Source organism: Petaurus breviceps, unplaced genomic scaffold (genome assembly GCF_028583685.1).
Source record: "Petaurus breviceps papuanus isolate PSGF00001 unplaced genomic scaffold, PetGlider_PUasm1.0 90681, whole genome shotgun sequence".
In the NCBI taxonomy this organism is placed as follows: Eukaryota; Metazoa; Chordata; class Mammalia; order Diprotodontia; family Petauridae; genus Petaurus; species Petaurus breviceps.
The window spans coordinates 4,372,669-4,399,173 of NW_027187307.1; the positions used below are offsets into that span (position 1 = coordinate 4,372,669).

At 44.3% G+C, this 26,505-nt stretch overlaps 1 protein-coding gene across 2 annotated transcripts in view; it reads left to right on the top strand.

Moving 5' to 3' along the window:
• DOCK11 (dedicator of cytokinesis 11) overlaps positions 1-26,505 on the top strand; it is a 176,760-nt gene that overhangs the window by 70,278 nt on the left and 79,977 nt on the right. For both annotated transcript variants that reach the window (XM_069065225.1, XM_069065226.1), the window contains exons 13-26: positions 1,976-2,098; positions 3,132-3,214; positions 6,148-6,270; positions 6,435-6,511; positions 7,575-7,759; positions 7,855-7,920; positions 8,897-8,989; positions 11,441-11,564; positions 17,249-17,370; positions 17,629-17,715; positions 18,484-18,573; positions 21,775-21,893; positions 23,807-23,876; positions 23,966-24,091. In XM_069065225.1, coding sequence (XP_068921326.1) covers positions 1,976-2,098; positions 3,132-3,214; positions 6,148-6,270; positions 6,435-6,511; positions 7,575-7,759; positions 7,855-7,920; positions 8,897-8,989; positions 11,441-11,564; positions 17,249-17,370; positions 17,629-17,715; positions 18,484-18,573; positions 21,775-21,893; positions 23,807-23,876; positions 23,966-24,091 — 1,488 coding nt within the window. The remainder of the gene's footprint in view (positions 1-1,975; positions 2,099-3,131; positions 3,215-6,147; positions 6,271-6,434; positions 6,512-7,574; positions 7,760-7,854; positions 7,921-8,896; positions 8,990-11,440; positions 11,565-17,248; positions 17,371-17,628; positions 17,716-18,483; positions 18,574-21,774; positions 21,894-23,806; positions 23,877-23,965; positions 24,092-26,505) is intronic.

Genomic DNA, 26,505 nt, shown 5'->3' on the forward strand with positions numbered 1-26,505 from the left:
GAGAGAGAGAGAGAGAGAGAGAGAGAGAGAGAGAGAGAGAGAGAGAGAGAGAGAGAGAGAGAGAGAGAGAGAGAGAGAGAGAGAGAGAGAGAGAGAGAGCAGAGGGAGGGAGAGAGAGAGAGAGAGAGAGCAGAGAGAGAGCAAACAATTACTTTGACAGAGGTTGTGTATGGTGAGTGAGTCTTCATTTCTACCTGTTTTCTCTGCCATATGAGGCCTTGATTGGATTCGCTCTTCCAATCTCTGTCCCCTTAATCTCCCTTGATCCCTTTCTAGATCGGATCACCTGATGTGCCAGGCAGGTCCTTCTAGGATGTATACTGTCAATATGTTTGTGTGTGTGTACAAAAATGTGCTCTGGATGCAAAAGTGAATAATGCACTAGATTTCCCCACTGTGTTCAACAAGGCATTTCAAGGCAGCAAGTATATGCTATGTTTATTATTCTAAGGTGATCTGTGTGATGTCATCTCTTTCCCTACAGAGGTGAGCCTAAACACAGGGGCCATTTGAGAGAATAATGCTTGCTGGATGCTAAATCTTATTGGTTTGGAAGAATACTCTGTCCCTGTGTGCATCTCCATGCTGTGGGCCTCTTGGCCATGTTTTCCCATAGTCCTCCACAGACTCTCCCTTTGGCATGTGGCTCCTTCTCTGCTCATACGTGACCTAGGCTGCTTGTGGCATATTGATCTTGTGCCTGCCGTTTGGGTCACCTGCAGATTTGATTTTGGAGATATTGGGCTCTGAGGTTCCCAGACATAAATTATCATTGGGAAAATACTGAGAATAATCAAAGACAGAGTATTATCATGTGTTAAAATGTGTAATGATATCCATTGAGTTTAAGAAAGCTAAAGATAAGCCTGGTGATCTGTAGTTAAAAGGAGGATTTCATGCAGGAAATAAAGCATGAGCTAAGCCTTGAAGAACAGGAAGGCTCTGCTAGCCAAGGACGGGGCCACAAAGGCACCTTTGGAAGCCCGACTGAGGATACCTGGAATAGCTGCTTGGAGGGAGGCTAGACCCATTGCCTTGATGTTACAGCATTCAGCCATGGCTTTGCCTTTGGGACTGCTTCATGTCAGGCTTCTTTGGAATACCTATTGCAATGAGAGAACCCCCTTCAGAAAGAGCCTGGCCTGGTACCAGCTGCCATTCCACAGGCCATCAAAGCACGTTCACAGAAGTCCGGCCGGTTTCCCTAAATTAAGCAGGCTTTCTAGAGACCGCGTCTTGGAATCCTGCACCTCCCGTACGTTTTGGAGGCAGCCAAAGTTTATTTCCTTATCACACAGTGCAGTAAAGGCTTTTCTTCCTCGGCTGTCATTAGTGTTAATTAAGGAGTGGAATTGACTCCATTGTCCCAGATTCTCAGGCTGACCACGTTGAGTGACATCTTCAGCTCCTTGTCCATGTTACCTACATGCCCCTTCTCTCCTCTGGCACGGCATAGGCCCTCATTACCTTGCGCCTGGACTCTTGATAGCCTGCTGCTTGGTCTTCCTCCCTCTAGTCTCTGTCTGTTCCTGTCCATCTTAGCCGAGGCTGTCAGAGTGACCTTCCTGTGTAACCCTCCTCCTCACTAAGCTCCCTTTCACCTTCAGGATCACATAGAAAATCCTATGTTTGGCAGTCAGGACCCTTCATGACGTCCCCTCCCCTCCCCTCCCCAAGCCCCGTGTATTCTCTGATGTAGTGACCCTGTTGGCTTGCTGTTTCTTCCTCTCCTGGCTGTCCTCCTCACACAGGAAGCTTCTTCCAATGTCCCTGTTGGTTACCTCCTATTTCTCCTGTCTATATCTTGTTGGCACATAGTTGTTTACATGTTGTCTCCTCCATTAGACTGTGAGCCACTTGAGGGCAGGGACTATCTTTGTGCCTCTAGTTCTCAGGACTGCGCTTAGCGCATGGTAGGTAGGTACTTAAGAAATGTTCGCTGATGAACTTCAATACTTTTCTTTTTCTCTTTCAGGGAATTTTCTCAGTGACAAATCCCCATGTGGAAATTTACCTTGTTGCCCGAGTAGAGAAGGTGTTACAGGGGAGCATTGCACATTGTGTTGAGCCCTACATCAAGACCTCTGATCCAGTGAAGGTATTGGGGAAGAAGTGGGGGCAGAATCTTTCCATCTTACTGAGTGCTCTCTCTATTCTGTTAGCCCGTTCCTGTCCTGATTGGAAGTTCCCATTACTCTCCGTGTGTGTCGGAAATGAGAGAGACCTTAGATGTTCCAGATTCATCAGCCAGCTTGTTACCTCTTAGATCCAGGGATTAGCAAGCTCCAGAAGGTACCTTAGAGAACCCTTATCCAAAGGAGCTGGCCGAGAACAAGCAGGACTTTTGTCTGCATTTGTCAGCTCGTTGCGTTTTGTTGCTGATTCTTAGTATCATAAAGACCTAGAAATGACATCAGAACTTGTCTAGTCCAGCCCCCTCATTTCATAGATGAAGAAACCAAGGGCCAGAGGTTGTACCTTGCCAAAGGCCATCCCAGTAGTAAGTAGCAGTTCAAACTGCCCTTTTCAAACCTAGGTCTTCAAAATCCAAATTCAATATTCTTCCTACCTGATAATGAATTTACTTCTTCAAAGAGTTTATTAATTGGCAGGTGCTGTAGGGATGTATGACAAGTTTGTGAAGGAAAGGTCTGGAAAATATGAAAGAAAACTCCCATCACATTGAAATGGGCCAGACTTCCTCATTGTCCCTAGAGATGGGGAGTGGACAAATGCTTTGTCCCTTCTCTCTCTCCTATGTTGCCCGTCTCTTGCCTTTGTTACCTTGTAGCCATGGTAAGTCCTTGACACTTATTGCTGCGAAGCTCATTATCTTGGTAATTGCTCATGGGCCTCTTTCTTCGAGGTCACATGTATTCTGTGCGGGCCATTCCAGTCTGATTAATTAGCATTTTTCAAAAAGAAACAAGCGTAAGCCAGATGACAATATGCCTGGGAAGGTTTGTCCAAATCTGATCTTGGTGGATACCCTTTGCTTTTTATGTGTTTCTGAGGAAATGTAAACAGCGGGCTCCTTGGCTTCACTGGGGTAGACAGAGGCTTGTTCTGAGTCATATGGCAGCCAAACTGAATGGGAATCGCCATCATATTTCTCCTGTCTCTTCCCTTAGACTGCCCAGAAGGTACATAAGGCGGCCAGGCAAGTGTGCAGCAGACTTGGACGGTACCGGATGCCCTTCGCTTGGGCTGCCAGGTCTGTACATGTTGAATTCCCATCTTGGGTCTTTATGCTGAGATTCTGTGCAATTCACCAAGAACGTATGATGTGCATGGTACAACCATGGACCTGGGGGGAAATAGATCGCCATCCAGGAGCTTCCATTCTTCTGGGAGGGGCAGTGCGGGCAGGATGTTTTGCTTGTTGAATTGAATTGAGTTCCTATGGAGATGGATACCAGATCACTTTTCTTATTCTCAAGAAACAGGAAATTTGGAGTGTAAGACTTCTTTTAATTAGCTGTCTACCAAGGTCCCTCTAATTTTTTATTTGGGAAATTTTCTCGTTTTGACTTAAGGTTGGCATAGAAGGGAAGGGAATAAGCATTTCTGTAGTGCCTCACAACCATGGGAGGTAGGTGCTCTGAGTATTCTGATTTTATAGTTGAGGAAACAGAGGTAGATGGAGTTGAAGTGACTTGCCCAGGGTCACACAGCTAGGAAGTGACTGAGGGCAGATTTGAACTCTGTTCTTCTCACTTCAGTCCGAGTGCTGGGTGCACTTTGGTGTCCTCTGGCTACCTTGTTGTTGTTTGGACCTTTGCATTGATGTAGAGAGCTCCTTCCCCTGATCTAGAGTGTCAGTTTGTCTGTAATGTATATTCTTAAAATGTTGCCTGGGATGCTGAAATGTTAAATGACTTGCCTAAGGTCACACAGGCAGTATGTATAGAGGTGAGACTTGAACCCAGGTCTTTCTCATTTCAAGGTCAGCTCTCTGTCCTGATATGTCCCACTGCCTCTCTCAAACTTAGATCATTTCAATGATATCTTTCCTATTTGTGTGTCTGAAGACATACTCCAGCAAGCATTTAATGAGTACTTACTATATGCAAAGCATATATTTTATATACCAATCTATACAAAGACAAAATACAAAACAGCTCCTCTGTCCTACTGGGCAGCTGGGTGGCACAGGGTGAATGAAGAAAATCTAAGGGCACATCCTGGCTCAGGCAGTCACTTCATCTTGGTTTGCCTCTGTTTCCTCATCTGGAAAATGGGCTGTTGTAAAGATCAACTGAGATTGTAAAGCATTTGGCAAACTTTGAAAGTGACCTATAGAGGATTGCTGTTATGATCATTGTTATCTACCACATCCGAGTAGACAGGTTATACACATACTCATTGGAGGAGGATGAAGAGGGAGAGAGAACATGGACAGGCAAGGGGATCAGGGAAGGCTTCCTAAAGCAAGCACTTCCTGAGCTGAACCTGGAAGGAAGCCAGGGAAGAGAAAAAATCCCTGAGTCAGAAAATGAACACAGTCTAGTCACTGTGTCTTATAGGTAACCAGCTGGATTCTGGGACTGCTATTTTATAGAAACATTACAGGAACTGTGCTCATTTGATCTGCGGGTCTAATTAAGGAACAGTATCATGGCTTTAGGAAGGGATGCTGGGTGCATGGGCCACATGTGACTCAGCTGATTGGTTTTTATTGAAAGGCTCTGAAATTAAGGTTTATGTGTATTTCATCCTTATCCCCTTGCAGTGTGGGGCCTAATCCAGCTTCCAGTTTGCCCAGTGGTATAGGCTGTCCAGGGCAGCTAGATGGCAGAATGGATGGGCCTGACGTCAGGAAGGCTCATTTTCCTGAGTTCAAATGTAACCTTAGACACTTGCTAGCTGTATGCCCTTGGGCAAGTCACTTACCCCTGTTTGCCTCAGTTTTTTCCTCTGTAAAAGGAACTGGAGAAGGAAATGGCAAACCATTCCAGTATCTTTGCCAAGAAAACCCCAGATGGGGTCACGAAGAGTTGAACATCACTGAAAAAACGACTGAACAACAAATAAGCTGTCCAGTTCCCTGATTCATCAGGGAAAGGGCAGCATGTTGTGAATAATTCAATTCATTCTGGCAAGGCTGGGGTTCTGGTTGTAGCACAGATTGGAGGAAAAGCTGACTAGATGAGCTTTCTTTCCTTTCATTATTTAAACGCAGCTCTTTCACTGGAGGATCTCCAAATGTAGCACATTAGTTGATGAAAAGTCTCATTGTTCTCGTTTTTCAGATCGAAAACAAGGAAAAGCCAGAGGGGAAGGTGGCAGAGGGTGGCTTAGGTTGGTACCCAGCAGCCACTGTCGGGGTCAAGATCATGCTCGGAAGTGGGAGCTATATTGTACTGTGCTCTCACAAAAAGTTCCTGAACATACATTCACAAACTTGACTTCTGATTCCTCTGTGCTGGACAGGGCAGCAAAATGTTTGAAAAACCTTTAAAGCTAAAGCCAAACTTAAATTCTCATGGCTCCATTCTCCTCTTCCCCCCCCCCCACCGCCGCCCCCTGCCACCCCCTACTTGGTCATGGGGCATGCAATTTCTTGTGCCATTTGTATGTATTCCATCTTCCCACAAGTTGTTTTGGTTATCAGGAGAAGCTGGAATCTTTGCTGAAGGATTGGTTCAAAGATGAAAGAAGTGTGACTGGACCTACTGACTGAAAATCAAAGGCAACCCCCTTAAAAGCATTCTACTAGTTAAGTTCTGACCAAGCCTTCAAAGGTAGTTAGCACAGTGGATAGAGTGTTAAGACTTTGGAAGCAGGAAGATCTGAATTCAAACCCTACCTCAGACATTTACTAGTTGTGTGACCCTGGCCAGGTCACTTAATCTCCGTTATCCTCAGTTTCCTCAGCTGTAAAATGGGGATAATAATAGCACCTACCTCATAGGGTTGTTGTGAGGATAAAATGCGATAACGTGTAAAGTGCAAATGTCAAAGTGCCAATTGCTAACTGTCATCGCTGTCCTCCTCATTATTGGGAGGCTTTCCAACGGGGAACTTTCTATTCTCAGCCACAGTGGCACTACATACAGCTTAGACACTCAGTATGTAAGGATTCTTCATTTGATCTTGCTTAGAAATAGTTTAGGACACTGAAAAGCCCTTTTGTTGTGCTTTCAGGCCAGTTTTCAAAGATACTCAAGGCTCCCTGGATCTCGAGGGGAGATTTTCTCCTTTCTATAAACAAGACAGCAGCAAGCTCTCTAGTGAAGATATCCTCAAGCTGCTTTCGGAATACAAAAAGTAAGTGGGTAGCCTACTAAAAAATATGCATTTTAATTTTATTTGAAAAGAAGCTTGAATAGTATTTGGGGAATACTAGACATTCTTCCCAAGATGGAGAATAATATTGCTAATATATTTCATATTCACGACTTAAAGACTAACGTATGTTTCTTTATACCCAGGCCAGAGAAGACCAAGTTACAGATCATTCCTGGCCAGTTAAACATTGTAATTGAATGTGTACCACCAGATTTCTCAAGTAAGAATTCTTCTCATATATAATATTAAAAAGAACTTTTTCTGCCTTATAAGTATATCATGGTCACCATATTCTCTTCACTGTACAATATAAAACAAGAGTGGCTGTTACCAAATGACCCTTTAGTCTTGGGCAAGTTTATTCCCTTTCTGGCCTAGTCTTCTCCTGTATAAAATGAGAGGGTTGGGCTAGATCGCCAAGGTCCCTGGCAGCTCTAACGTTCTGTGTTCCAGCACAATTGAGTTCACTGGATCTTCATTTAGTGAGTGAAGTCCGAAGGCTGTGTGATAAAATGGTCAGGCTGCTCTTGCCCAAGCATAAGGCTTCCCCAGCTACGTTTTTGCCACCCCCAAACAGATGAAAAAGGGAAGGGAGTCGTTTCTCCAAAGCTCATCTTCATTACTGCTTTCCAACTACATCGTCACTCTCCTCAGTCTCTATCTTACGGCACGGGGCATTTTTTTTCTGTGGTGTGGTGGTTGCTTCTTTTTATAACTTGTATTACTAAACTTTTCTTTAGCTCTGTGGAATCCCTTTTCCGGATTAGGCATTTTCTTATTGGTTGTACATCTTCAGAATGACGTTTCAGAAGTTTTCCATTGTCTCACATGTGAAAAATTACACTTGGACCCAATTATCTTTTTGAGTTGCTTGCCATGAACTCATTGGCAATGGAAATCTACCCTTATTTTGCTGCTGCCACTAAAAAAACCGTAACGAAAGCTAAATTGCAACCACAAGGAGAGGAGTAGATTTCTTCACACAGTTGAATGTTGAAATGGCAAATTGTGTTGTAGTCAGTTACCTTCCACAGTCAGTGTTGAGAATAGGGAGAGATCAGGTCTAGACCAGCATCACACTCACTTCTCTTGGCCTCTTAGGTTTCTATAGTAGTTGCTTTCCTTGTTTAATGGAAGTCACTTAGAATTCATCCTTTTGAGCCGTTATTTGGAGAGCTTAATGGGTCTGTAGGTCATTTGTTTAGAAATGCCAGATTGTGGGAATGTGGGCAACAGCGGCCTCATGTGTGGTCCTTATCTGGCTTCCCTGTTTTCATTCTTAGATTGTGTCACTGCTTCCTATGTACCCGTGAAGCCTTTTGTGAAGGATTCTCAGAATATTGCCGTGGAAGTTGAAGAGTTTGTTCCTGAAGTGGCAAAATATTGTTATCCTTTTACAGTTTACAAAAACCACCTGTATGTATATCCTCTGCACTTAAAGTATGATAGCCAGAAGACATTTGCAAAAGTGAGTAATCATTGAGCTTCATGTTCAGATGTAGAGTTTCTGTCCAAGCCCTCAGGTATGTGGCTTCTTTCTGAATCACGAATAATCTTTCCTAGGCCAGGAACATTGCTGTCTGTGTGGAATTCCGGGATTCAGATGAAAGCGATGCCAGTGCTCTGAAGGTGCGTTGGTTTGTCTTAGCGACAGGGCCTTTACTCTCCAGGAGGTCGAGAGTGAGCCTTTGTTCACTGGCCTTATAAAGCAAAGGGAGGATTGATTAGAGACAGATGTATAAAGATATCTGAATTGTCCTTTGACTTGTTAGCCTTGTGGGAGAATTGACGATGAGAATCAGGGGCCTAAGAGCTTGGGCAAGATTCTCCTGTCTCTAGCTTCTTGGTTTGTCTCATACTGCTTTTGCACTGCTATTTATGCCCAGGTCCAAGGTCATCTTGTCTTTTGACCAGCCAGAGTTTATAATGGTATTATCATGGGACTAGCCAGCTCCTTTTTTCTTGTAACCTGAACAGGCTCAGAGTGGGCAAAAGCCAAGTGTGCCTGCCTTCTGTGCCTTGCCTATTGGTGCCTTTTAATTCTTGAAGCATTGTTCCCTCCAAAGCCATCTATGAAATCCAGGGCATCAACTTAATTAAACTTTTGAAAAGTGAGGTAAACTGGTGGAAGAATAGCCGTGCATTAGGCCTAGATCAAGATAAAAGACTCCCCCAGAACTAGAGGAAGGGAAAGCCAGCTCTTTGTGGTAGATGGCCTGCAGTGAAAGAGGAATTAAGCCCCTCTTAATGGCCTGGATGTTTGGGCCCAAACTGTTGGACTCTGTTTCTTTGGTTGGGCCATTCAGTTGACTAAGCCCCAAAAGGAACACTTGCCTTCTATTCACAACGTTCTCCCACCAGCTGCTAAGAGGCAGCTGGCATCTGCTTGTGGGCAGGCACCAAGTTCTTTTTAGTGGCTGGCTCCAGGCCTCTCCTCCCTTGCTTAGTGGCTTTTGCCAGTTCTTTGGAGTATGGTGATCTGGGCTGAGCCTCGCTTCCTGGCCAATTGGGGTGTTTGATGCTTTCCCTTTTTCTTCTGTCCCTGGACCCCTTCATCACATGCAGCCTCAGACAGGACAATATACGCCTATTCTTTCTCTTGCAGTGTATTTATGGCAAGCCTGCTGGGTCTGTTTTTGTCACAAATGCTTTTGCTATTGTCTCCCACCACAACCAAAATCCAGAGTTCTACGATGAGGTAAGAACGTCTTCCTCCGACAGGTAGGCCGTACACAGATGTGAAGGGGTGGTCTATGGGAATCGAAGCAGTGCAGGCCAGTCTTGTTACTTGGTGGTAACTGTGGTGATTGTGCTTGCTAGTTGAGACCCTGGGGCAGGAAGTGATTTCTCCACTAGGAGGCAGCGTCAGCTGTGACTGGCCAGGAGGAGGCTGGACGAGGCCCTCTCTCAGGTCCCATCCAGCTCTAATGCTCTGTGGTTGGATCCACTTCCATTTAGACGTCATTCATACACTGAGTTACATTGGGAAGGAGGCGCATTAGCGCTCATTACTTTGCTGCAGCATTTTATCAGATTAAAAAAGAGAGACTCTGCAGCAGCTCTCTAGCTGTTCTCCTGCCATAGGGCTGGAGATCGGCCTCAACTCGCAAGCACAATCCTCCCAGCATCTGTCTTCCTTTTTGAGTATCAGCTTCACCTTATGTCTGTCTCTGTCTCCCTCCCTTATGTTTCCATCACTGTGCCTACCTTCCTTTCATGTCTCCATTTCTATTGCTGAATGGTGGTGTTTTTGTGGTATTCTTTGACTATTTCTTGGTGTATATGCCTCATTCTCTTCCAGACTGCTGTATATCTGTCTTCTCTATGGCCACCATTTCCTCTTCCCTTCCTCCCAGGATCTCTGAATTCCATGCCTTTGCAGGCTTGGCTCCTGTTTTCCTATCTGCCCACCTGGGTCTCTGTTACTAGCTCTGTCTGTGATCACTCCACAGCTGGCCAACTTTCCCCAAACCCAACCATCCCATTCCTGTGGGCCCCAGCCCAGTCCCCAGCTACGTTGCCCTCTTGACTGTGATCCCAGGTTCCTGGAAGGGGATGTGCAAACACCCCCTACCATTGTCATAAGACTATGCCTATCTCCACATGTAGACAGCCCATCTGTATAATAGACCAGTGGGTTGAATGTTGCAACAGAATGGGCCTAAAGAGAAAATTAGTTATACAAAAGTTTGCTTTGGTAAGTTTGAGCCAAGGGTTCAAATGGCTCCTTAAGAAGTGGTACCCTACCACCACAAGAACATGAGCTGGGGACTGAAGAGAACAGAACTCTGCATTTCAGCCTTGTGCCCTGTGTCCATATACGTGAGAGTAGAGAGTGGGCCACCTAGCTGTATAACCAAGCCTTTGGATTACCTTTATGATTAATAACTATCACAAATTGATCCTGTAGTAATTGGCATTCATAATATAATAGACTTAGAGCTAGGAGGGACCTAGTAGGTTCCTGAATCCCAGCCCTCATTTTACAAAGAGGGAGGCACCCAGAGAAGTCATGTAACCTGTTCATCGTTCCATAGCTTCTGTATGTCACAGGCAAGACTTACAGCCAGGCTCAACATCCATTCACTCCCCTGCACTGTTCTGGAGAAATGTTGTCTTTAAGACAAGGGGAACAGGGAGGCAGGGTGAGGGAGAAAGAGAAAGACAGAGATAGAGAGAGAAAGGGGGAGTGGGGAGAGGGATGGGGAAGAGGGAGAGACAAGAAGGAGGAATATGGGGGAGGAAGGGGGTAGAGGGAAGGGTAATAGAAATAGGAAGAGGGAGGGAGAGAGACAGAGAAGGACAGACACAGAGACAGAAGGGAGGGAGTGGGGAGAGGGATGGGGAAGAGGGAGAGAGGGAAGAGGAAGGTGAAATAGAGGGGGGAGGGAGGGGAGAGGGAGGGGGACAGAAAGAGGGGAGGGAGAGATAGAGGAAGAGAGAGAATAAAACATGCTATTATCTCAAGCTGTATTACATGCTTTGTGAAGATGTGAATATTTCTTCTCTTCATCCCTCAGAGGTATTACAAATGTGAATGAGGTCATGATTATAAAATGCTTTCAGGTCCTCTCAGACAAGCATTATGCTTATGTTCACTATATAGTAGTTAATAATTAGTTTTCATCTACTTAAGAGAAAAGTTCTTTTTAAAGACCTTTAAGGGCTATATTTTGTGGGCTATTAATATAGTGATTGTTGGCACTGTTTTTGTAAAGATGAGAGGATTTAAAAAATTTTTCCATATTTATGATGAGGCAGAAGGCATTAGCAAAAAGTGGCCTCTTTCCTGCATTATTTAAGTGAATTGGAGTGGGTATTGTTTTTAATGGATTCAATTTCACAAATGTCTTTCTATGTGGCAGGGTGGGCAGGAGTGATGTCTATATATTTTTCACCCACCGTTAAGGAACTTGCCAAGCTGGAATAACAGAAGCCAGGGTGCCCCCATAGCCTGAGGGCACACCATTGCCAACATGAAATAGACTGGGAAGTTGTGAAACACTCTGGGATTGCCTGCCTTGGCCCCCTGAGCAGGGAATGCTTTCTACCCAGAATGATAAAAGCCTAACAAAAAAAATTCAGTATGGAATTTGATCCTGGAAATATTGAAATAAAATGCCATGTATGATGTCTTGTGTCTTTTCAGATTAAAATCGAGCTTCCCATTCACCTTCATCAGAAACATCATTTGCTTTTCACTTTTTATCACATTAGTTGTGAAATTAACACAAAGGGAACAGCCAAGAAACAGGACACTGTGGAAACACCAGGTAAGTGTCTTGTAGGAATGGAGCAAAGCTCCCTGGCTAGTTTCTTTTTCCTTAAGGGGCGGGGAGTGCTTGCCCTTGATTAATACTGAACTAAAGGCTTTGAAACCCTTCCTGGTCTCCTTGGAATACTGGACAGACAAGAAAGTAGTCTTCCTATGTTTCTCGAAGTTTGTGTCTTAGGGCAGCGTACTGGTTGTTTCTAATCAGCTATTTTAAGACACTGAGGACTGAAGGGTAGAGCTAATCTATTCCATGGAAATGGCATGGTGACTGGAATTTTCCAGTCCTGCTCTTTGTGGAACAGGGAAGTAATTCCATTGCCAGGGGCATCTGCGGTCCTGCAGGATATAAGCACTGACTGATACTAAGGAGAAGTGGGCAGCAATAAGACAGAGCAGGTCTTGGAAGTGAAGCCACAGTGAGTGTGTTGGTATGGTCTGGCCTCAGGCTCTATCCTGAAGGCCTTCCCTGAAAAGAATTTATGTTAGGCCACCTAGTGGGAGAGACAGCCTGGGGCAGCAGATAGAATGCCAGACTTGGCAGGAGAAACTGTGGTTCAGATCTTACCAGGCAGGAAGAAGCGTGGCTAGGGAACAGACAGACTCTTGGACACAGAATTTTCTGAACTCTAACAGAAAGTTCAAAGTACCTAAACAGATGCATGGTGTTGTCATAATTAAAATGGTCTCTCAGGAGCCTGTGGAGTGTTAGAGGTACCTTAGCATAGTACTCGGGAGCCCAAGTGAACCAGCTTGCCCTAAGCACCCCAGAAAGCATGTGTTCTAACTTCATTCCCAGGGACCCAGCATAACTTGGGAGATTTGGACAGGGGCAAGCCTGGATTAGTCTTAAATGATCAAGGTATAAACCCACCAGCTTGATGGTTCTAGATCTGGTCCTTCACCTCCAATGTTTGTCCTTCCTGAGGTACTCTCAGCCTAGACAGGAGCCAGACCAGGCCTAGACTGGACTCTTAATTCAGTCTTGTGGCTCATTTGTCTGTAGAGCTTCTAGAAATTTCTCTTGGTTCCAGGGAACTTTCAAGTGAGTTCTAAGACAGTTGTGCTTCTGCTTCATGCTGTCCTGGCCTCAGTAGCACAGCAGATGTGGGAATCTGCTAAGGGAGGAAACCACCCCAGACTGTGGCCCTGCCTCCTCACTGAGTTTCCATACAGGGCTTCTAAGACAGCCTTTGGCTTTGAATGTCCCTTGGCATGGTCCGACTGCTCAGATGGATTCATGGTACAAAACCAATGACAAAAGGAGACATTTTCCTTTTCTTCTCATGTTTTCTGGTTTGGAAAACTATTCTCACTTTGTCCATTCTTTGGCTGAACTACTTTGACAGTCTTTGCCACAAATATTCGGTTCAGGTTTTGATCCAGACTTCTAATAAAACAACCCAGCCTCAAAGTTCTGCTAGTATAGAGAGCTTGAGGCACTTGGCATCCGGGCCCTGTTGGGGGGCGAGCAATAGGACTGATTCCGTCATGAAGAATGAAGCCTCTTCTGCCCCCAGCTCACACTGAAAAATGGATGGAAGACTCTGTCCCACAGTGTGCCGAGCTGTAATGCAGGGTGGAACTCACCTTGTCTTTACATAGCTAAAGTATAGGCCCATGAAAACCAGAAAATACGAAGAATGGAAACGCAGCTTCCCCTCAGCCTGAGGAGGACAGACAAGCCCCAGCTTTCAGGGAACTGGCCAAGAGGGTCTTGGGGAGAGCTCTTGAGAAAGTCGGTGGTGCCTAATGAAGGCATGAGGCCAATGACCTGGCTGCATTCTGCTAGCTCACCTACCAGTGGCCTCTGTGTGGGAGGAAATCCTGGCCCATTACACAAAGTACTGATGCCTATTGCTTGGGAGAAATGTAGCTTTAACCCTACTCCAAAGCTTTAGGCATCCATTTCCCATTTCCCTTTGCACAGAAGGATTATAATACAAAGCAGTGATTAGTATCTGAGGTGAAAGTGAGTTCCCAGGGTCCCAGAGTTTGTTGTCTGACATCTTAGAACAGTTTCAGAACTGTACCATTCATAGTGCTAGAAGAGAGACCTGAACTCTTTAAATATAGTAAATAACATGATAAATATATTAATATATAATAAAAATGATATAATGAAAGCTATTCCAGCTCAGAATCCTGAAGGGTGCTGTTCTCCCTGCTACCACCTGAAGCCAAGCCTTCATGACCTCCCACCTGGCAAGCTGTAATCAGCCCTAACAGGCCTTCCTGCCTCTCGTTTTTGCCCTCTCCTCAACATGCAATGAGGCTAACCATCGATCTGCTAGAATGACTTCTGTTCATGCAAAGTATTGGAGAAAATGTAGATTGAAAGTCTGGAGGGTAGAAGGAGCTCCTGGGGCTCCCAGAGACGCTGTGGAGTGGCATGGGGGGGGGGGGGGGAGAGCCATTTTGAAGAGGGCCTGGAAAGCGGGGAGCACAAAAATAAAAAAGACACGAGATTGTACTGGGATGTGGCACTGAGCTCAGAATGGGGGAGCCAAGTGGGGGGATGGGTGCTTCTTCACTTGACCTTAACCATTAGAACACTGTGGAGCCCCTCAGTTTTGTGCCGTATAAGGATCAGGTGAAGTCACGAGGGATGTTTAGCCAGTTGAAAAGTCAACGAAAATGGGATATGATGATAGTCTTAAACTCAGTAAACTTCAGTTAGATACTTACTATGTAATAATAACGATGGTCTCAGTGAACATTTTTTAGAGCACCTATATTGTGCCAGGTACTGTGCAGAGTGCTTTACACATATCACATCTCATCCTCATAACAAGCTTGGGAGGTAGGTGCTATTATGATCCCCATTTTACAGATAAAGAAACTGAGGGAAAGAGGTTAAATGACTCACCCAGGGTCACACAACTAGTAAGTGTCTGAGGCAGGATTTGCACTCAGGTCTTCATGACTTCAGGTCCAGCGCTCTGTGCGCTGTAGCACCCCTTAGCTGCTTTGTATAAGACACTTTGCTGGTAGCTGAGAAAAATAAAAATAAAATAGTTCTTGCCCTTGAGGAGTTTCTATATTTCTAGTAGGACCTAGTAGGTACAAATAAAGAAATATGAAGGGATTTCCTGAAAGTCAAAGAGTGGGGAGGGAGGAGGCGAGCTGTACAAAAGGGAATGGTACAGGGATGAGGTGGTCAAAACACCAAGACCTGAGTTGCAGTTCTAGCTGTGCATAAGCTGGGTAGGTGGCCCTCTGTAAGGCACTTCATTTCCCAATGATCTGGGTAAATCTCAAAGATGCCAATCGGTGGAGAAGGTGCAAGGAAATTCTAGGTCTAGCCTCTTCCCATCTAGAGGCCAGTTTGATTGGAATAGAGTAGGGGAGGGGCGGGGGGGGGCTTTCACAGGAAAGAAGACTGTGGAAGACGAGGTGGAGGGCTTTAAATTCTGGCCTGAAGAGTTTTGATTTTATCCTAGAAGCGTTAGGTAAGCAGTCGTGTGGAGTGTTAGAAGGGTGATGTGGTCCTATGTCTTAGGAATATATCAGTATGGCAGTGCATGAGAGAGATGAGAGCTAGAGATAATAGTAACAACTGAGGAAGTGGCCCCTGAGCTGAACCTTGGAGGGAGGTTAAAAGGAAGTAGTGGGCAGATGGGAGAGAGACGCTGGAGCTCAAGGAGGCAGGAATGGTGACTGAGCAGCTGAAGGTAGTGGCTGCAGCAGTGGGCAGAGCTGAAGATGACCCTGATGCAGTGATCACCTGCCTCTGAGAGTTGGGAGTGACCTCAGCAGTCATTGCTCTAGCATCCCTGAGAAGTGGTGCTCTGAAGACCTCTAAAACTGGAAGCAAACTCAGAGGCCACTGAGGCTAACTCTGTGATTTTATAGATAAGGAAACTGAGGCCAAGGAAGAGGAAGTGACTTGCCCAGGGTCACATAGGAAATAAGGTCATAGGCAGGATAAGAATCCATGTCTTCTGACCACAGAGCCAACACTCCCAGAACACTGTACCAGTCCCTTATTACTGACTGCCTGCTGGACAGTTCCAGCTGGGAATATTGTAGGCATCCCAAGTTTGACGTATCTAATATAGAACTCGTATTTCTTTTAAAGTTTTTAAAATTTTATTTTCAGTTCCAAATTCTCTCCTTCCTTATTCTCCCTCCCTTGCCCATTGAGAAGGCAAGAAAAACAAAAATCCATAACAAATAATCAAAATGCAAAATAAATTTCCATATTAGCCATGTTCTAAAAAAGAAAGTGAGAAAAAGAAATAGAAGAAAGAAGCCTTCAGTGTGCACTCTGAGTGCATCATTTCCCAGGCACTGGGCAGCACGTTTGAGTTGTGGTGGGTCATTATGTTGAGAGTTATTAAGTCTTTCAGAGTTGATTAGCTTTATAATATTGCTGTTACTGTATAAATTGCTCTCCTGGTTATGCTCACTTCACTTTGCATCAGTTCATGTATGTCTTCCTAAGTTTTTCTGAAGCTACCCCCTTCCTCATTTCTTATAGCATAATAGTGTTCCATCACATTTATACACCATAAGTTGTTCAGCCATTCCTCAGTTGATGGTCATGCCCTCAGTTTCCTGTTCTTTGCCACCACAAAAAGAACTGCTATGAGTGTTTTTGTACATAGCAGTCCTTTTCCTTTCTCTTTGATCTCTTTGGTGGTATAGACCTAATATCAGTGTCACTGTCATTATAGTTCCCTAAAATCCATCTAACTAATCCAAACTAGCATTCTGGTTGACCCTATTACCATCCTTCATCACATAACCAGGTTTCCAGTCTTGGAATCATCTTTGACTCTTCCCATGAACCTCATCTCCAATCACTGGACAGTGTTACCTCTACCCACACAGCTGAGTTTATAATACTATCCCTCCTTGCCCATCTATTGCAACAGCTTCCTAGACTCACCCAGTTGCCACAGAGATCTTCCTAAATGTCAATGGCTCCTTGAAGTTAGTCCCCTCTAGTTGATTTTTCCTTGGCATCCCTAGAACTCAGCATTGTTCCTGGTAGGTTTTGTTTATTTTTTTTATTTTGGGCAGTGGTGGCAAATAGAAATGGGGGCCACTAATCTGTACAGCAGGATCCTTGTGAGCTTCATGTTGACTTCGTTTTTAAATGTCCTGTTATCTGTTGTTATTGTATTTAAGTTATTTTGTTAAATATTTTCCAACTGCATTTTAAGGTGGTTTGGGCTGCACTTGGGAGTGCCGTGGGTATGGTCCCCTTGGGTATGGGGAACTCTTGATGCATTTGTAATTGACAGTCTTTGAGGAGTTCCTGAAGTGCCAAGAGGTGAAGTGACCTGCCCACGGTCACACAGCTCTTCCGAACTCCACGATTCTCACTCTGTTCAGCATGTCATGCTCCCTGTCATGGTATACACTTAAATGTTTGTGGAATAGGATTGAGTCAAGCTGTCAGGGCCTTAATTTCTTCCTTCTTCTTAAACATTTTCTTCCAAAAATTCTACAACCAAGAAATTGAGAAACAGGCTAAATAGCTCAGTTTCTGTGTTCTTCTTTCTACAGTCCCAGGGACAGGGGCCACAGTCCTTGAAGTCCTCCTCCTCCTCTCCTGCCCCTCCCCCACATCCTTGAACTCCTCCCCCTCCTCTCCTGCCCCTCCCCCACATATATGGCTCTAGGATTCATTGGGTTGACTATTGGGTTGCTCATGATCAGTTGCTGTCTCGGCAGTTGGGTTCGCCTGGGTGCCTTTGCTGAAGGACGGCAGAGTCATCACATTTGAACAGCAGCTACCAGTCTCAGCCAACCTTCCTCCGGGCTACCTGAACCTTGCTGATACAGAATCCAGAAGGGTAGGAAAATGTTTGCCTATAAAAATGAATCGTTACGGAAAGTATACGGCCAAGGTTTCGAGGGGGAGGAAATGACATTTTGTTCTCTGTGGAGGCCACATTAGCTGCTGTTGCTGTTTTGGAGGGGAACTTTGCTTGGCACCTGTATTCTAAATGCAGGAGTGAGTTTTGTATGAAGCTTCTATACCCAAAGAGGAAGAAATGTTTAAATGCAGAAATGAAATGAAATAAACCCAAGGCCTTGTTTTCTGTTCACAGCAATTGAACATTGATATTAAGTGGGTAGATGGTGCAAAGCCTCTGTTAAGGATTAAAACACATTTAGAATCAACCATCTACACTCAGGTAAGGTGGATTATTGGAATTCTTTCAACCTCAGTGTTTGGAATAAAAGAACTTGGTGGCTGAGTTTTAGCAGCACTGGCCAAGCGTAGTGTTCAGGAACCTTGAGAATTTCTGATCTGAGGGGCATGCTGAGTGAACAGGGCCTCCAAATGCCCTGTGGGTGCAGGCAGTGACTTATCTGGCTTCTTGAACCATGGACTGGTGAAGTGTCTAGGACTGCCTCTGCAGAAGCTCTCTGTAACAGATTGGGGCCATGCATCTGGATAGTTCTTAGGAGGAGGCAGAAGCAGTTAAGCCTGTTGGATGTGTGTTGTCTTCCAGGGAAATCCACAGTGACCTAGCTTAAATGAGGATTTGATTCCTGCTCCCCCCCCCATTCTTTCATTCTTACCTCCCCTCCCCACTGTGGGGTGTTTAGAGAAATGTTTATTTCTAGGGCCAGTTAGTTTGTGAAGTGAAAAGACAGCATGATTTTTCTTTTTTGATATGTTGGTGCCTACAGAGTAGGATTTCGGTGAGAAAAAGACAGGGGGAAAGGGAGAAAAGAGGGCAGGAAGGGAGGCAGAGAGGTGAGGCAGGAAGGGAGGCAGACAGATACTTCTGTTATGGTCAAGGGGGCTTGGAAGATATGGATGAAAAGAGAGGCAGTTGTTGCTATAGAGGCTGAACTTTGGGACACCTAGCGAAGCCTGTTTGGCAGATGTGGGACCAAAAGGCAGGCAATAGATTTGTGCTGAAGGATAACAGCTCTTTCCATCTGGTTTCTAGGATCTGCACGTGTACAAATTCTTCCGTCATTGTCAGGCAATACAGTCTGGCACGAAATCGGTTCCAGGGGAGCTCATTAAATATTTAAAGGTAAACGTACAGTGGCTTTCCATAAACTTTCCAGTCAAAATGAGTTTGCTCTATGTTGCCACGTTTTGATTTGGAAAAAGGAAGCTAACACTTTGAATGTGTTTTTTGCTGAAATCATGCTTTTTGTGCTTTGCTTTTCCATTAAATGGCTTTCTAGACACGAACAGTAAAATCACTCTAGTGAGAAGGCAATATTCTAAGCCCAGATTTCCCAATCTGATTTTGAGTGAATTTTATAGTGAAAACCACAATTAATCTGGAGGAAGTGCTTTCCGAATAGAAATCGCTGTCTCATCTGATTTCTCACTTGTTCTTCCCAGAACCCTCTGACACCAGCAGGGTAGGTAGTAGTGCCCCATTTTTACAGCTGAAGAAGTTGGGGCTTACACTGGTTAAATGCCTTGACCAAGAAAGACCATGTAGAGAGTAGCAGAGTCAAGTACTCAAACCAAGATCTTCCAATGTTTTTTCCATTCTACGGAGCCACCTCTAAAAATGCCTTTCACTCTGAAAATGTATATTCAGTTCAATAGACTGAAATTTCAAAGTATTTTTATCCTACTAATAAAGTATATCACAGACTTTTCAGAAAGGTAGAGAAGCCACAAGAGCTTGAGCCAGTGTTGCTCTTGGAATGAAATGAGAAGCAGGCCCCTGTCCTTGTCTGTGCTTCAGAGTATGAAAAGGGTCAAGCAGAAAGAGAATGTCACCTATGTATTTTGCCTGTGTTCTCTGGCATTGTTCCAAGTGCCCATAAGAGCCAAGGGAGCTCCTTTCATTAGGAAAGGCTCAGGACATCATCGTCCTGAAGGAATCATGCTTTGATGAGAGCTTACATTAGGAGACACAAATCTGGAAAAGAAAATGCTGAGCCCTAGATGGAGCGCTGCCTGAGGAAGGGAGCGCACAGTCTAATGGCAAAAGATTAGTCTCCCAAGCGAGAGATGTTGGATAGGCCCCATTCTGCATGTCTGGACTGTAGAGACTGGGACAGATGGAAACCCAGGAGCTTGACTCCATGTGGAAGAAGCTACTAGTCCAAGGTGATCCAGTCTCAGAGGGCTGCTGCAGATTTCAGTGTTGGCCATGGAAGAAGATGGTAAAATGACTGGATTATAGGTCGCTGGAACCAATCTCATTTTACATAGGAAATCCAGGCCCAGAAAGGTTAGGTCCCGTAGGTAACATGTGGCAAACCCAGGATAGTGTCTCTACCCTCATGTTAATTTCTCCAGTACTTCATTTTGTCCCATCCACCACCTCTGGGACCGTAGGAGAAAATGGCACTCGTTTGTCTTAGGAGTACAGAGAGTAGCTGATTTTACAGAGTAATGATGTCTTCTTTTTTTCCTTATTTTGGTGTTTTAACTAAAATGCTTTGCTCTTTGAGGGCAGGTAGTGTCTGTTTCCCTTCACAGTGCCTGGTGCATAACAAGCACATGACTAAATTCTAGTCGTTGTGTAGCCTGTGAGTGTTGTACTGGTGGGACTTGGGGCCCTGTGCTGAACCTGGGAAAAGGAACAAGGGGATCAGAACCAGAGTTCTCAGGGGGACTGAAGGGGACTTTGGTTACATATTGTTATGGAGATGGTGGTGTCACATTTTTGTCCATTTCTTATCGAGATATGAGACTCGGGGGCTGCTAGGTGATGCAGTGAATAGAGCACAGGCCCTGGAGTCAGGAGGACCTGAGTTCAAATCCAGCCTCAGACTCAACACAAAAACTAGCAGTGTGACCTTAGGCAAGTCACTTAACCCCAATTGCCCTCCAAAAAGCAAAAAAAAAAAAAGGAGAGAGATGAGACTTGGAGACAGCTTCAAACCAGTCAGTGTGCCTTCTGTGCTTGTCAAGATTAAGGCACCGAAGTGGCATGGCTAGGGGCTGCCTCTCAATAAGCTGGTGAGGAGGAGGAGCCACATTTGATTTGAAGGAAGACTTGAGAGAATTTCCCAGGAGTGCTCATATAAGTGTCTGAGCCAAGCAGATAGTATCACAGGCCATTAACACTGTATGTGACCTGCAAATCAAATTACATAACCATTCACTGAAATGGGAGACACAGAGAGGTTGTGGCTAAACCTTTCATCCCCCCATGCATTGCTTGGTCAGGCGCTAGGCCTTACTCTGTCATTTACTGGGATGTGACACTTGACCTTTCTCTGCCTCAGTGTCCTTATCTGTAAAATGGGGCTTATAATACCCGCCCTATCTAATTTATAGCACTGTTATGGGGAGAAGATGAATGTGAATGCACTTTGAACACTATAAAATATTAATCAATGAAAATAATCCTGCTGTACTTTAGGTGGAGGTGGCATCATTATCTGTAATTCAAACCCAACCCCCTGCATCTCTCATTGGTTCTCCAACCATATGTCTGTCAGGTTCATTGGCTTTTTCAGGGGTGAGAAGCTGTGTAAAATGATTGAATAGAATCGATGGAGTGAGCCTGCTGTCATTTGTATTATGCAAGCTCGCCCCCTAGTGGCAGTTGGTGAAATGCTTTGTAGAGTAGAATTGAGCTGCTCTTGAGATCCTGGAGTTTGATCTGGTAATTCAGCCCTTCAGATGAGGAAGCATGTGAACACACTGCCATTATCAGCCACCTTAGCTCTGCTTCATGAACTATGTATGTAAATGCAACAAAGATTGTCTTCAGAACTGGGACATCATCAAAATCCTGTGCAAATGTGAAAACTCCAAGAAAACAAGGCAAGGCTCGAGTTACAGGTTCATTCAGACTGGGCTTATATTTTGGTTGCCAGTATTTTAAAGGAAAGAACTTTCTTAATCTTGTGACTTTTGACTGCAATGAAATCATTTTAGTATTACCTAGTACTTCATACAGTGTTCCCAAACACCCTGTTTAAACTGCACTAAGACTTTTGGGACAGTCCGTATTTGTGTTTGAGGGGTAGTGCTACCTAGTTGAGTAGATTACTAGACTTTCAAGTAAGGAAAATGGCAATTCTGAGCACTCCTTTCTCTCTTACATGGGCAAGTGATGGACTTCTCTGAGCCTCAGGCAGCTGTAAGAGAAGTCCAACTCTGATGAAATCGTAGGTCCTTGACATTTTGAAGTTTATATATATATATATATATATATAGAGCTTTACGTGAGTCTTTCCTATTTCTGTTCGCTTTCATCACTAATGCTATTTAGTAAATGTGTGTGTGTATTTTAAACATTTCATTTTAGTGTTTGCATGCCATGGAGATTCAAGTAATGATACAGTTTCTACCTGTAATTCTTACGCAACTCTTTCGTGTTCTCACAAATATGACCCAAGAAGATGATGTGGCTATCAACTGCACCATGTGAGTTTCACAAATAACTGAGATACTTTTTCAAAAACCAATCCAGACTTATCTGATTTAGGGTGCCTTGGAGGCTTCCAAATGGTGGCCTGATAAATGGAATCCTGAGAAATAGCTTAATTCCCAGCCTTCACCCAACTCCAGGCCATTGCTTTAAAAATTTCACTGACTTCTCTGTTGTGGGGTCCCTCCTCACTCCAGATTTTTAATGATCCTGTGGTTTTCAGTGATCAAAAGCTATGGAAAGTTGTCTTTTCTCTCTTCCCTCGGTGATTTTAGATTGTCTCAAACCTGTCCTTTACTTTGTCCTAACCATAAACATAATTCTCATCATTTTTTCTCTTTTTATCCTTTCTTCCTGGGCTTTAAATGTGAGTCTGTCTTCCAGGGATTTTATCACATAGAATAGCTTCACTGATAGTAATAATACACATTAAGATAACTAGGAAGAAAGGAAGTGACAACACGCAGAGCTTAGGTTCCCTAATGGTGCGTTTGGGACTCCGAGGCATATTTTTTAAGGCTCTTAGTAGGTTGGATGTTGCCATATTTGCATTTAGATGAACTCATCTTATATGATGATGTCCTCTTTATTCTTCCTTAACACAGGGACAGCATTAGACTTTAATCACCTGGCATTTGTTACTCATCTGCAGTGGGCCAAGGACTGGGCTAGGTGTTGGAAATAGAGGAAAAAAATGAAACACTTCCTGCTCTCAGGGAGCTTATATCCCATTGAGAGATAACATGCATAAATACATATCAATAGCATATACATCAATACACTATATAAATTCCAGGTCATTTAGTTAGGAGCTTGGGGGAGGGTCAAGAAAGACTTCACACATAGAAGATGGTATTTGAGGTGGGTTGGGAATAAAATGGGATTCTAAGATGGGAAGGTGAGCAGAGAGCTCATTCCATGCATAGTGCTATTTTACATACACACACAGGGAGAGAGAGAGACAGAGAGAGAGAGAGATGAATATATAGTAAGACTAAGTAAGTTGGGGCCATGTTGTGAAGAACTTTAAATTGACAAATCGAGGAGTTTAGGGAAGCCACTACTATTTATTGAGTAGGGAGGTGACCTGGTCTTTAGGAACAAGCATTTTACCAGCTGTAAGAAGGAGGAGAAGGCTGAGGTGACAGGTAATGGCAACCTGAATGAAAGCGGTGGCTGTCAGAGAGAAGGGGGTCAGATACAAGAGATATTGTCAAAGTAGAAATGGCAAAATCTGACAATTGACTGGATATGTGGAGGGAGATAGAATGTGGATTCTAGGACAATGACAGGATTGTGAATCTGGGAGATGGGAATGCTGCCAAAGCCTTCAGCAGAAATAGGGAAGTTCAGAGAAGGGGCAGATTTTGGGGAGAAGGTGATGAGTTGTGACTTTGAGATGCCTGTGGGAATCTGGTTTGATGTGTCCAAAAAGCAGTTGATGCAGAACTAGAAATCAAGAGAAACTAGGACTTTGGGAATCATCTACATAACGATGAGAATCAAGGCCCGGGGACCAAGAGAGATCATCTAGTAAAAGAGTTCGTAGAGGACCAGTTTGTTGCTTACCTCCTCTAACCTTGATGACCACTGCCTTTAACTTAATGGAGCTGGACACAAATTTCATTCTGTGATTCAGAAATGATCACAAGATCTTAGAGCTAGGACCAACCTCAGCAGCCATCCTGTCCAAACTGTATCTGAACAAGAGTCTCCTCACTAGCTTCCCCACTGAATGGCCCTCCCTCCAGTGGGGCTGGGGGGACCTCCCTTTAGACAGGTCTGCTTAGGAAGTTTTTCTTGACCTCAGACCTTAAATCTTCATCTGTGCCACCTTCACCCGTTGCCCATGAGAGGAACAAAGGAGCTTCGTAGGGCCTCATTTGGGGTCTTCACTATGTCATTTCAGGGTTCTCTTACATATTGTGTCAAAATGCCATGAAGAAGGCTTGGATCATTACTTAAGATCATTTCTAAAGGTTAGTGGGGAATCTTTTTTCTTTTGGGAGTGGAGGGGGGCTGATTCCTTAATTATCTCATTGAGTTCATGGTTTCTTTTTGTTTGTAGTATAGTTTCCGGGCTGAGAAGCCAGGTGCCCCTCAGGCCCAGATGACACATGAAATCCTGGCCACAGCAATGACAACAGCGCTAAAGCAGTCTGCAGACTTTTTAGCCATAAATAAACTGCTAAAGGTAAGGAAGGGCTCAGGAGCCACTCGGGGAATTTCAGGAAAGCTGTGCCTCACTGGCCAGCCTGAGAGGGAGGCCTTGCCAGCTCACATTGGTGCTGATACTGTTCTTAGGAAAATCCAGTCTGCTTTTATGCATGTGCAAGGCCTGTGCTTGCAAATAGAATCACCAGGGTGTGGCCCCTGAGCAGCAGAACCAGCAGCTCTGGGGAGCCAAGGGGATGCCCCTCACCCCCAAAATGGAAGGAGTAGGACAGGTGACTGACTCATCCATCCTCTCTGGTCAGGGAGTAGAGAGAAAAAGACAAATCTGCTAGTAAATTCTAGAAGCATTGAGATGGACTTGTGAAGGCAGAACTCTTAGGCCATGTCTAACCTAGTCCCAGAAAATCTCCTGTATGTAAAATGTTTGGTTGATTTAGTTTTATAGTTCGTAACAGGTGAGGCACTGGTTTAAACAATCCCCAAAGGCTGGTCTAGATCTAGGGCAGGGGCTGTTGACAAACTAAATTTTAAACAACTCAAATGAGCCTTGGAGTTGGCTGCCTTCTTTCCCTATCGGCTAGTTTGGCATTTTCCACATTGGACATTGTAGCCTGGAATTATTCTCCACTTAGGATGTTTGGTCTGGACTTTGTTTCTCTGCTGTAGTTAGTGAATCTGGAAGTGGTCCAGTTCTCATGTTGCCAGTGCCTCATACAGAGCAGTGGAGAGGACCTGGGTTGTCATGTCATGTTGACAGATCACAAGCTAGGGCAAGCAAACCACTGCACTGGACTGTGTGCCAGTTTGAGAACCAGTCGGTTTCAGCTTGGAAAAGCTCATCACCAGAAGGCTGGCTACCAAGTGATGATGTTTTTGGCCTTGGTGGTTCATGGAGACAGTGGGCAAAGATGTGTGTGTTGGGGTGGGGGTGGGGGGAGACAACAGAGTTTCCCGAGCAGTGAAATTCCAGGCTCATTGAAATGTCTTGTAATCATCTCTGGCTGGAGTTATTGCTTACAATACTTTCAATTTTGGTTTTGTTTCTTCCTCTTTTCTCAAAGCCATTAACCCTCTCTTTTTCATACTGAATAACTTTAGTTTTGGTTTTGTTTCTGGCTTTTTTTTCCTGGTCACTAATATTGCCCCTAGAAAATACTTTTCAGGGGCGGCTAGATGGCGCAGTGAATAGAGCACCGGCCCTGGAGTCAGGAGGACCTGAGTTCATATCTGGCCTCAGACACTTGACACACTTATTAGCCATGTGACTTTGGGCAAGTCACTTAACCCCAATTGCCCTCCAAAAAGAAAAAAAAATTACTTTTTGATGGTAGACAGTAGAACTAAAGAGCTAGGAGCTACTGTGAACGGCCATCTAGTCCAGTGGATGGTGATTTGATCTAAACATCTATAGGCTTTGTCGTTTTTTTTTTTTTTCCTATTTCAATGATTTTCACATGAGGCCATTTTTTTGATGATGTAGCTTTTGGACTTATACCATCTCCACCACACCCTCAAATCTCTGTTTACTTGTGAGTAACTGTATAGCTACAAACAAAATCTGCTTCAGATTCCAAGCAAGATGGGACCTGGGCAGAATTGTGAAACATGCAAAATCTGCCCTCATCCCTCTACTCTGTCTTTCAGTGCCCTCCTATGCCCTGTGGGTATCTGCTACTCCAAAGGTCTCTCTAGCCTTCCCCTAGCAAAGCCGACTTACAGCTCTCAAGGAGCTGATAAACCAGTTTAGTTCTTAAAGTGAGATCACCCTAAAGTACAAATGATTACCCATTACAAAGGAAGTTTCATTTTAATTGATAATATTCCTTTAACACAGGAAACAGAATCTCTCAAGGTCAAATTTTAGGCATCATGGACAGATAAGTGGGGAGATATTGGGGAGGTTCCTCAAATCACTTTTTTTTTCAAATGCTTTATTAACTTCTGATTTACATCATTCACTTCTGCCAGATTTTGAGTTACAGATTTTCTACCTGTTTTTCCCCTACCCACCGCCCCAAAATAGCAGGCCCACAGGATGTCCCCTCCTCCAATCTACTCTCTCCCATATCTTCTCCCATACCCCTTCCGACTTTTCCAGTAGATTTCTATGCCCCAGTGCCTGTATATCTTATTTCCCAATTACATGTAAAATAATATTAATGATAGTGTATATATATATATTTGAATATTTGATTTTAAAACTTTGAATTCCAGATTCATTCCCTTCCTTCCTTGTCACCAACCCTTACTGGGAAGATAAGCAGTTCAGTATAGGTTGTACATGTGTGGCTAATGCAAAACAATAACATAGTAGATATATTGTGAAAGACTGACTATATTTCCCTCCCTCCTATCCCACCTCCCACTTGTTCTATTCCCTACTTTGATCCCTTCCCTTTTCAAAAGTGGGTGCTTCCAACTTCCCTCCCCCCC